This window comes from Sinocyclocheilus anshuiensis, unplaced genomic scaffold (assembly GCF_001515605.1).
Source record: "Sinocyclocheilus anshuiensis isolate Anshui unplaced genomic scaffold, SAMN03320099.WGS_v1.1 scaffold283, whole genome shotgun sequence".
NCBI lineage: Eukaryota > Metazoa > Chordata > Actinopteri > Cypriniformes > Cyprinidae > Sinocyclocheilus > Sinocyclocheilus anshuiensis.
The window spans coordinates 7085651-7097708 of NW_015549605.1; the positions used below are offsets into that span (position 1 = coordinate 7085651).

At 36.9% G+C, this 12058-nt stretch overlaps 1 protein-coding gene across 1 annotated transcript in view; it reads left to right on the plus strand.

The window, feature by feature from the left end:
• LOC107658762 (epidermal growth factor receptor kinase substrate 8-like) overlaps positions 1 to 12058 on the plus strand; it is a 52370-nt gene that overhangs the window by 31706 nt on the left and 8606 nt on the right. Inside the window, 13 exon segments of the mRNA XM_016447409.1 lie at positions 984 to 1051; positions 2082 to 2243; positions 4331 to 4480; positions 5413 to 5495; positions 5572 to 5708; positions 5812 to 5885; positions 6821 to 6865; positions 6962 to 7110; positions 9579 to 9720; positions 9804 to 9937; positions 11124 to 11232; positions 11306 to 11446; positions 11580 to 11615. Coding sequence (XP_016302895.1) covers positions 984 to 1051; positions 2082 to 2243; positions 4331 to 4480; positions 5413 to 5495; positions 5572 to 5708; positions 5812 to 5885; positions 6821 to 6865; positions 6962 to 7110; positions 9579 to 9720; positions 9804 to 9937; positions 11124 to 11232; positions 11306 to 11446; positions 11580 to 11615 — 1430 coding nt within the window.

A 12058-nucleotide genomic window follows, 5' to 3' on the forward strand; every position in this document is an offset into this window, starting at 1 on the left:
CGTTTAGTTTACACTCGAAGTAGATTGGTCTCTCTAAGCGAGATCCCAATTCGTCGGTCATCCGACGTGACATCTCCATTCCCTCCTTCAGGGAACGAGGGTTACCATACGTAACCGAGACGTTACTTTTTATGGAACGTAATGCGTTGTTACTTTTACGTTACTTTTTGTCACCTGTGCTGGGATTTATTTGTTTTTAATAACAAAAAACCCAAGTTATATTTTGGACAAATGTAAGGGTTCTTTCACACCAGAAGTGAAAGTAATAATCTTCTGCAGTTACTCCTGATTTCTCTCAACACGGGGACAGGAGAGCTGTCAGTCAATAAATGGGAAAACAAAGTAACTGGCGTAACTTATTTAAAAAAGTAACTGTAAATTTAAAAGTAATGCGTTACTTTACTAGTCACTTTAAAATAGTAATCTGATTACGTAACTCGCATTACTTGTAATGCGTTATCCCCAACACTGATTAAGAGCATAATTTCTCTTGATTTTGAGGTGAAGTATGATTTTGACGTGTTCTTGACATTTGTTCGTTGTCTGTCATGCTGAAGATGTAAGATGTGAGATGTTCTCAGAGTCACTGTGGGGGGGTGTTTGTGTGTGTATCACATCACAGCAGAGGTTAAAGGTCACAGTGAAGAAACCTACATGTCAGTCACTGTGTGTATGTGTGTGTGTGTTTTCTCTGCACCGTCGCTCTCAGGAACAGATGGAGTGTATTTCCTCCACACCTCTGCCAAACACAAAAAGAAAGGTAGAAGCAGATGTGTGTGTGTGTGTGTGTCCTGCGTCATGAACTCCTCACATGCGTGTGATTTGATGTGTTCGGTTTTGTGTGTCCACGCGGAATCTGTTCTAGATTGAGGCTGATTGTTCAGTTGAGCTCCAGAATCACAACAGAAGATGTGAATAACTCTGGATGCGCTTGTGTGTCTCTGACGGATCTGATTATATAACGAGAACTGCTCTTTCCTCAGAGCAAAGGAAGAACTACACCAAAAACAGCATCAACAGCCTGACGGACACGTCACAGTACCATGTGGAGGTGAGAAACGCATCCGTTCAGGAGATTAGACAGAGAAATCAACAGACTCCTGAGATGAGCCAAGATCTGATCACTTCAGACTCAAACAATTGGACACACATCAACACGGACAGGTTGTGTGACAAGAACTCATCCTCAAAAACCAGGAAAATACAACACCGATGACACCTGACTTTCTTTCTTCTGTAAAAGAAGATGCTTTGAAAGTGTTGTTCGTACAATGGAAGTCAATGGGGTTCAGTGTTGTTTAGACCTTAACGTCCTTCAAAATATCTTGTTTACAGGTTTGAGTGGGATAAGGGAGAGTAAATGATGACAATGTCTGTCACTGTCACTTTAAATATGTATAAATATGAATGAAAATGTCTTTAAGGACGTTTGGCTGCCACTTGATATCTATTGTTAATTCAAGCATGCTATTTTAGCATCATTGAGATACTATTATAGTTTTTATGAATATTTAGAATGCGTTTTAATTTTATTTAAACTATTAGTCATTTTGTCATTTTTAGTAGTTTCTGTTATTATTATATATGTCTGCATAGTTTTTATTAATCAGTGTAAATTATTTTAGTGCATGAAGTTAAACTAAATGAAAATGAGAAATGTCGCCTTCTAATCCAGCTGAAATAAAATATATTTTATTTCAGCTGACATTTATTTTATTTCAAGTAACAAAAATGTTTTTAATGGTTTGAATTAAAATTTTAGTTTGAGTTTGAGTTAACCCTGTCATGACATCAAGTAAAATTATTTATGTAGTGCTTTATACAATACAGATTGGAAAATAAGTGTTAATGTTGCAACATTAAACAAATTCCGTTTTGCCTGTAAAGCAGCTCATTATTCAGATCAATTCGGTTCATGTTTTGTTCTCATCCGATAGTGTCAGTGCAGTTAAATTGATAATATTACTGAATATTAACCATCTTTTAAACCCCAAAAGCAAAGCAAAGCTATTTGAGAAGCTCTGTGTGTTTTTTTGCCTGCTTTGAAACAATAAAGGTGACTTGACTTTTGTCTCCTGCAGCATCTGACCACGTTTGTGATGGACCGTAAGGAGGCCATGCTGACCATCGAGGACGGCGTCAGAAAGCTGCGTCTGCTGGATGCTAAAGGAAAGGTTTGGACGCAGGACATGATCCTGCAGGTGGACTGGAAAGCCATCAGCCTCATCGACAACGACAGCAAGGTACGAACCCAGCGATCCAGTGTAGGGTTGGGTATCGTTTCAATTTGATCGATTCTGATTCGATTCCAGTGTGATTAAAAAAATAATATTAAACATATTTGTGACCCTGGAGCACAAAAGCAGTCTTAAGTCGCTGGGGTATATTTGTAGCAATAGCCAACAATACATTGTATGGGTCAAAATTATACATTTTTCTTTTATGCCAAAAATCATTAGGATATTAAGTAAAGATCATGTTCCATGAAGATATTTTGTAAATTTCCTACCGTAAATATATCAAAACTTAATTTTTGATTAGTAATATGCATTGCTAAGAGCTTAATTTGGACAACTTTAAAGATGATTTTCTCAATATTTAGATTTTTTTGCACCCTCAGATTCCAGATTTTCAAATAGTTGCATCTCAGCCAAATATTGTCCGATCCTAACAAACCATACATCAATGGAAAGCTTATTTATTCAGCTTTCAGATGATGTATAAATCTCAATTTCAAAAAATTGACCCTTATGACTGGTTTTGTGCTCCAGGGTCACAAATTATATTTTTCTCCCATTCGAAAATCAATCCCGCATTCATGAGGGATTTATATGTCACTCCTGAAACTGTGCTGCTTATACAGGGTATATGGCCGAAGAACAAAACTTTTATTCAAATTCTGAACAGATTATGTTTAGCCTAGAAAGTGCGCAAATAGCCCTTACTTTACAATCACTAAAAAGGTGCCACTTACTTCACGATCTCACAAAGTTCCTTTATAATCAGTGAACCTCTTATTAACGTCGTGTTACATTGAGAGGAATCGCAAGCGTGCAGGAAAAAAATCTTTGAGTGAACACAATGGCCAATCACAAGTGTTCAAGAAATCAACAGATATGTCTGTGATTGGCTACGAAAATACGTTGTAAATAGAATCTTTTGGCGATTTTCCAGAGCGCAAACACAAATACGCACTGGAGCCTTGACCAAATCTGTTTTGCCAATATCCTATTATTACAGTTTTAACTGAAAAAAATGGATGTGTCAATTGCGTGAGTCTCTTGCTGAATGCGTGAGAGTTGGCAGCCAGGCCTTAAGTATCCTGTAATTGGTATTAATTATAATTGGTAGTAATTAAGTATTCTGGAATTGGAATCGATTTTCGATTCCCAACCCTACTCCAGTGATACATAGGGCTGGGTTTTGACACAAATTTCACGATTCGATTCGATTCTCATTCACAAACTTGCGATTCGATTCGATTCAATATTGATTATTTTGGATATGTATCAGGTACAGTACATGCCAAATTTTCTCAAGGAAAAAAAATCTCTTAACTTGTGCTGTAAAATATAGCCTACATGAGAGTCAGTTGGTACTACATTACAATAACATTGAAGGTTAATATTTGTAGGCTATACAACTGCTAAAATCACACTTAATGAAGTTTTTATAATAATAAAGTTACAACTACATTTCATTTTTTTCAAATATGAACATTTAAATGGTGGCTGTCATAAAAACTTGACAGATTTATTTAAACATAAATTAAACATGGAAGAACAGTAAAAAATTATATTGTTGGTGCATATATTTAGCAAAATTCCCCTCTCTACAGTTTATTTTTCTAGCTGACTAACGAGTTTATGGTCACAGAATATGTTTTTCTGAGGTAAATGTGACGTGACATTGTTTACAAGCCGTTATATTGACGTCTTTGCACGGCTGAAACTCTGATTGAGTGATTACACGAGACAGGATACGGATTGTAAAGTTATACTCTTTCTTTTAACTTGCCTTCGGATGTTTAGTCATGTTTATTTTGTGCTATAACTAGTAATAAAGTGGAGGAGATGATCAGTTCACATGCGCTATGCGCTGCCGCATCTGAAAACGGCATTTATTGTTTGAATACTGCAATACAGTGGACAGAATTTGAAATCTGAGACTTTTTGTTTCATATCAAAAGTAACAAAACACAATGCTTATTGCGATATATTGGATGGGAAGTGCCCTTCAACATTCCGTCTATTAACTGAAAACAGAGATATCAATATTTTTTACCCAGCACTAGTGATACGTGTATGGCCTGATCATGTGCTTGTTTCAGAACGAGCTGGAGAACTTTCCTCTGGCCTCGATCCAGCACTGTCAGGCCATGATGAACGCCTGCAGCTACGACTCCATCCTGGCGCTGGTGTGTAAGGAGTCCGGCCAGAGCAAACCGGACCTGCACCTGTTCCAGTGCGACGACATAAAGGTCTGGTTTCACTCCTTCATGTGTTTGCTGAGTGCTGACCGTCAGTGCTGGGAAGGTTACTTTGGAAATCTAATAGGTTACAGATTACCAGCTACCCTATTTAAAATGTAATAAGTAGTGTAACTATTTCAATTACTTTATTAAAGTAATGTAACTGATTATATTTGATTACTTTTCTAAATTTAAATTTCGAAAGGTTTTCGGTTACACTTTATTTTAAGGTGTCCTTGTTACAGTGTAATTATACATTTAAGTACTGAGTAATATTAATTAACTACATGTACTTACTATATGGTTAGGGTTAGGATTAGGGTTACTTGCATGTAATTTATTATGTAGTTTTATATATATATATATATATATACTGTATATAAATATATATTGTTATTATAATAGTAAGTACATGTAACGTGTAACAAGAACACCTTAAAATAAAGTGTTACAATTTTTTCACAATTTTTCTCAATTGTTAATCATTTTCAAACATTTAAAGCAGGCAGGGTTAACCTTACAGTAGGACTCAATACTGATTACTGTCAGACTTTCAAAATCCTTTATCACTTGAATTGATTATAATTATTTAGTCACTGCAAAATCAAACTTTAGCACCTCTTTTTACTTTTAGATCGTTCTGAGGTTAAATACAGATTTAAAATCATAACAAGAAATAGTTTAATAGCTATGATACTGTTTTTTTTTTTATCAAATCCTTGCATAGCTATGACAGAAAACACTGACACTAACAATGCCTTGAAATAAAACAGTTAATAAAAAATAAATAAAAAAAGCATATACACAAACCCAAATAGGAAATAAAACAGTTATCCCCCTTTGTAATAGTTAACATTTTCATAAGTAACCGTCATTTAATTACACATTTTTCTCAGTAACTGTTACTGATTACAGTTACATTTATTTTGTAATTAAATCAGGCCAATTTGATCCACATGGACATCGAGAGCGCCGTCAGCGACCACAAGGGTGGGAAGGTCAAGAAGCGTCCGGAGGTGCTGAAGTAAGTCCAGCGCTTGTGAATTATGAAGATGCCTGTTGCCACGGTAACGCAGCATCCGCTTCTCTGTGCCTGTCAGAATGATTCTGAAGAGTGACGGGACCGTCCCTCCGCCCCCAGGAGGCCCCGCCCCCGAGCCTCCAGGAGCTGTCAATCAAACGGATGGCAAGAGCCGAGTGGACAGTTGGACTGCGTGGACCAATAAGCAGCAGGAGCGTAAGTGGAGGCGTGTCTGTCATTAACCCTCGAGTTCCTGTTCCAGAGTCTCATTGTGCGCGTGTGTGTGTGTGTGTGTGTGTGTGTGTGTGTTTGTGTTCAGATGATCCACCGAGAGATTACACAGAGCTGGATGGCTCTCCTGAGATGAGCGCAGCGCAAGTGGACAGAGAAGTGGTGAGTATTTACACTGATACACCACATTCTGTTCCTGTTCCTGCGGATGCTTAAAAAGTCTTAAGAAGTATACATTTGATTTTTAAAATTCAAGGTTATTAAGTCTTAAAAAGTCTGTGTATGCATGTATGCAGTTATATGCCCCCAAAATTCAATATACACAGGCATTTTTGCCCCAATGAGTTTTTGTCATATATGATGTAGTTATATCAAAATATCACATGAGCAAGAGTGTCGTTTTCCCAAATATCAGCACAAATGCAACTGTGATATTTATTTTCTACAACAGTTACATAAACGATCATTTACATTTTAGACACAACACTGTCAGTATTGTTTGTTTTGTCTTTATTTTGCCAACAACAATTTCAAAATAAAACCACAGCAGAACCGAGTCTGAGCAACACACACAAATGATAATGATTTCATTTGATTGGTAACAGTTTTTATTCTAATTGAATTTAATTTGAATGCTAGAGTGTGACATAAAAGGTGATTTATATGCATAAGTATAGAAAAAAATCCCCTTATATCGGTAAAAGAAAATGTCCCTGGAAATCATTTTAATTTGAGAAATATTACCCCTTAATAAAAAAAAATTCTGTCACTGCTGTGAACTGCACATCCCTTATCATTTTTATTTATCCAGGTCTTAAAAAGCCTTAAAATTAGACTGTCCAGGTCAATGAGTCGAGTCCGTCACTGCAGATAAACTGGGTCTGAAACTAACTTTTTGACACACCTGCCAATTGCAATAAAATATTTAACATCTATAAATATTTTTTACCGGCCATTGAAACTGTATGTGTGGAAATGCATTAAATACAGGCTGAACAAATTGGGCAAACAAACCAAATAGTGATTTTTTTTTTTTTTTGGCAAAAATTGTGATTGCAATTTATAGTGCAATTTTATAATATGATAATATTTCGCAGTGGATAAAACACATCCTGAAGACTTTCAGTCAGTTTGATGGTTGTGTGAGAGTCACGTTGGTGTTGCACATGTCTGTGTGTGTGTGTGTGTGTGTGTGTGCGTGTGTGTGTGTGTGTGTGTGTGTGTGTGTGCGGGCCGAGGTGATCCAGACGTCTGGAGGAGTGGATCTGGCTAAAAGCGTGATCGTTCCTCTCCTCACCAGAGAAGCCACTGACTTCCTGCACGCGGCGGGTTCGGCGGAGGAGAGACACCTGTGGGTCACGCTGGGAGACGGATGGACCAAATGCAGGTACTGGAGCGTCTCTCTTAATAACAAAACTGACCGATATTTAAAACTTTTCATAGAACAAAATCAAACAAGATATAAATCTCTTAACAGAAACAAAAGCAACCGATACCTAAATCTCAAAACCTAAAAAATTAAACCGACTGATGTTTAAATTTTTACAGAACAAACACAGACGATATTTAAATCTCCTAACCAAAATTTTTTTACATTTTTTACAGAACCAACACAGCCGATATTTAAATCTCCTAACCAAAAATTTTTTACATTTTTTACAGAACCAACACAGCCGATATTTAAATCTCCTAACCAAAACATTTTAAAATTTTTTACAGAACCAACACAGCCGATATTTAATTCTCCTAACCGAACAAAAACAACAGATATTTAAATCTATTACCAGAACAAAACCGACTGATATTTAAATCTCTTAAATGAACAAAAACAGCTCATATTTAAATATTTTAGCAAAACAAATATGACCAATATTTTAATCTCTTAACAGAACAAAACCAACCAAAACGTCTTATTAGAACAAAACTGACTGATAATTCAGTCTCATGATAGAACAAAGCCAACCAACATTTAAATATTTTAACAGAACCGACCAATATTTGTTTCTTAACCGATATTTAAACATTTTAATAGAACAAAACTAACTGATATTTAAATATTTTAACCAAACAAAACCAACTTCTATTTAAATCTCTTAACAGCACAGAATCGACCGATATTTAAATGTCTTAATAAAACAAAAACAACAGATATTTTAATCTGACCAACATTTAAATCTCTTAATTGTCTTTGAAAGCACAGACATGTGTTTGAGTCACTGCTGAACCGATATAAGTGCTAGACAACACTATAAATACAATATAGCTAGATCTAAATCTGGAGGATCACTCATCTCATCATCATCTCATCCAGCACTATAACCCGCTCTAAAACTCTAAGACACATTATAGAGATAACAGTAGGAATGTAATCCTGCTCTGAAAGCATGTGTATTACTGATGCACGGATGAGCTAAAACGTCACCCGAATCCACAGCTTCAAATAAATTATCACATTCAGGGTTTGTACGGTCACGAAAAACCTGGGAAAGTCATGGAATTTTAAAACAGCAATTTCCAATTTGCCTGGAAAGTTTTGGAAAAATAAATAAACCCATAAAGTTTTGTAAAAGTCATGGAAATCTATTTCACAATTCTCTGTATATTAGAATTATGTTTAATCAGGTCCTGAATTTTGGTGTGCATTTGATTGCGTATATATGTGACCCTGGACCACAAAACCAGTCATAAGGGTCAATTTTTCAAAATCGAGATGTATACATCATCTGAAACCTGAATAAATGCTTTCCATTGATGTATGGTTTGTTAGGATAGGACAATATTTGGCTGAGATACAACTATTTGAAAATCTGGAATCTGAGGGTGCAAAAAAATCAAAATATTGAGAAAATCATCTTTAAAGTTGTTCAAATTAAATTCTTAGCAATGCATATTACTAATCAAAAATTAAGTTTTGATATATTTACGGTAAGAAATTTACAAAATATCTTCAAGGAACATGATCTTTACTTAATATCCTAATGATTTTTGGCATAAAAGAAAAATCAATAATTTTGACCCATATAATGTATTGTTGGCTATTGCTACAAATATACCCCAGCGACTTAAGACTGCTTTTGTGCTCCAGGGTCACATATCGCATTACTCATTCCAGCAGCTTTCGACTTTAAAATAATGGAAATTCCTGCAAAACATTTATTCAATATTGCATGATGAGTAAATAAATCCACACAAACCATCAGATGAAAACAGCGCGAGTTATTCAGCTGTACTGCGTCCTCTCTCTTTGACCTTCTCTTCACATCGACGCATCTAGAGCTGCTGCACGCTGCGATACAAGACTTTAGCTCGCGTTTTGGTATAGTTGACAGAATTGTCAATTGCCTAATCGGTCATTGTTGGATCGTCACAAAAAATTTATTACTTTCACGTCTTCTTAAGCCATTCGGTACTCGCGCTCTCCAGAGGCGCTTTTCTGTTCGCTTCTGTGGCCCAGCTAACCAATCACAACACACACTGGCCCAGCTAACCAATCACAGCACACACTGGCCCAGCTAACCAATCACAGCACATTTCGTATAAAATATGTGAAAAATTATGTTTTTTTCGAACAACCTAGTATGAGAGCCTGTTCTAGTACACCCTCAAAACAAAATCAAAACTTTGTAAAAGAGCATAATAGGACCCCTTTAATATGCTAATTTACATTTTATTCAATTTCTGTAGCCTATTTAAAACACATTCATATTTTAGAAAATGTAGTTAATATTTGTATCATTAATGATTTATCTGATCCACACGCGAATAATCAGAATGCATTTTTATTATTACCCGACCTGTGGATATAACCGCCATCCGCACATCACTAATGTGTATTGTGATGTGTCTTGTGTGGAGGGTGGAGTGGCCGAAGGATCACCCGTTTCCTCCGCACACGCTGTGTTTCCGGGACGGCTGGGAGCCGCCGGTGCTGGTGTCTCGTGAGCAGGACGTGGCTCAGCTGGCGGAGAGGCTCGGCGCGGTTCAGAGACCTGTGGACGTGAGACGCTCTTTCACCTTTAGCACTTACAGTGTGACGCTGTGAAGTACTTGTTGAAGTGAAAGTGTTTTCTCTCCCGACAGCAGCCGGTGGTCCAGGACTTCCCCGGCGCAGACGGGTACGGCTACAGTCACACTTCTCACAAGCGTTTGCACCTGCTGAAGCCAGACATGGCCGTGGCTGCTTTTAAACACGCGGTCAGCCGTCATGTAGATAGGTAAAACCCACCAGGGTACGAGCGACCGCACCACGCGCCCTGGAGAACCGGCTCAGCGCGCGCTACGCTTCTGGGTCTGTTCTGGGTTCATTCTGCTTCTCTAAACACTCAACTCTGACCTGAACTCTCAGTCTGTTAAAACGTCCAGGTTTCTGTCTTCTGATGGAGTAAAGACTCTTCCCGTCTTGTTCTTGAGCTCTGAGACGCTCCTCCATGGCGGCAGCGGTCGGTCAATAACTACACTCATCAGTAGATTCAGCATTTAAAGAGAGCGAGCTTGTGTTTAAGAGATTTTGCTGCAAAAAAATCATGTTGTTCCTCAGTGTTTTTGTCTTGTCTTGCAGTACAAATATATCAACATTTTTAAACCAAGATACATTTACTTGAGAAGCAAAATTACTTCAGAAATATAGTGGGGGAAAAATCACACACACAAAAAAAAAAAAATTATTTTCCATATACTAGATGCTAAGCAGATTTTTTTTTTTTATTATAGTCTTGGATATGTCAATGATTAGCAACAACATTCATTTTGATGCATTATTTGTTTTTTGTGCAGTTTCGGATTTAAAAAATGGTGCTATAATGTGGAAAATAGTAAGAAGCTGAAAAAGTACTTGCCAGCAGAATGAAAGCCTGCATGATTTTATGCTTAAATGGTTTAAATTAAAGATGAAATATTGCAGTTTTAATGCGAATGTTTCAGTGTTGACATATTTTTGCACCTTGTGTAAAATAGACTTATTAAAGGAAATGAGTGTGAAATTTTATTTATTTATTTTTAGTATATTTATTAATAAAAGTCTAATAAATCTAATAAAAGTCTAAGTCTAATAAAAGTCTAATACACACTTTTGACCAAATTTATGCTGTTTGCATTAACAACTAGTTTGATCAAAAACACACACACACACACACACAAGGGTTAAAACAAGACCAAATATCTGCCAGTTTAGTCAAAACAATTAATCTTGTTTTTATTTTTGTCACCCCATTAGCAGATATTCTTGTTTTAAGCTCAAACTCACTTAATTTTGATTATTATTTCAGAAAACAAGGCAAGAAAACAATATCTTAAGTCATTTTGCTTCTCAGTTAAACATATCTTTTTGTAGTGAAAAACAAGACGTGATTTTTTTTTGCAGCATGCCTCATTTGTGGAGATTCATTGACTCTTTCTCTTCAGGAACCTTGAGGCTCACAGCCGGACGCAGAGGAACTTTGCCAAATCCAGATACGACTTTGTGGCCAGAAACAACACTGAACTGTCTGTGATGAAAGACGAGGTGGTGGAGGTACGTCACATGATGATGATGATGATATGACTGATGATGTGTCATGTGACGTGTCGATCTGATTGGTCGTCAGGTGCTGGATGACAGGAAGCAGTGGTGGAAGGTGCGAAACGGGTCGGGGGCTATAGGATATGTGCCAAACAACATCTTGGAGATCAGCAGGGCAGTGGACATGACAGGTCGCGGGGAGCCCATCTATAGCCACACCATACAGGTGACACACACACAAACACACACACACACACGCGCGCGCGCGAGACGCTAACTCGGCTTCTTCACTTTCATTTCATCTCCTTGTTTTGCCACGTCATAGAATAATTGTTTGTGTTCATCTGTTCATCTTAAAGCTAATGATGCCAAAAAAGGAATTTGAGTTGTTTAAGGTAAACTGGAGTGTTTGTGTTCAGTTTGTTTTGATTTCTTTCATTAGTTCAGTTTATCTCCCTGTGTGTGTGTGTGTGTGTGTGTGTGTGTGTGTGTGTGTTGTGTGTGCCTCAATCATATTTTGGGTACAAATTTGTACACAGATTTGAGTTAAACCTCCCAAAACCTCCTTTTAGAGACATCCTCATTTGTAAAAAATGTTATAAAAATAACAGTTTTTCACAAATCGTAAAAATGCAGTGTGTTTTCTGTTAGGGTTATTGTGTTAGTTAGTTAGTATTTATAACTAGCTGTAAATAAAACAATAGATGTCTATGGAATGACTAGTAAATGCTTGTGTGTGTTTTATTTGCTGAGTGTGTGTGTATGTGTGTGTGTTTTATTTGCTGTGTGTGTGTGTGTGTGTGTGTGTGTGTGTGTGTGTTTTATTTTCTCTGTGTGT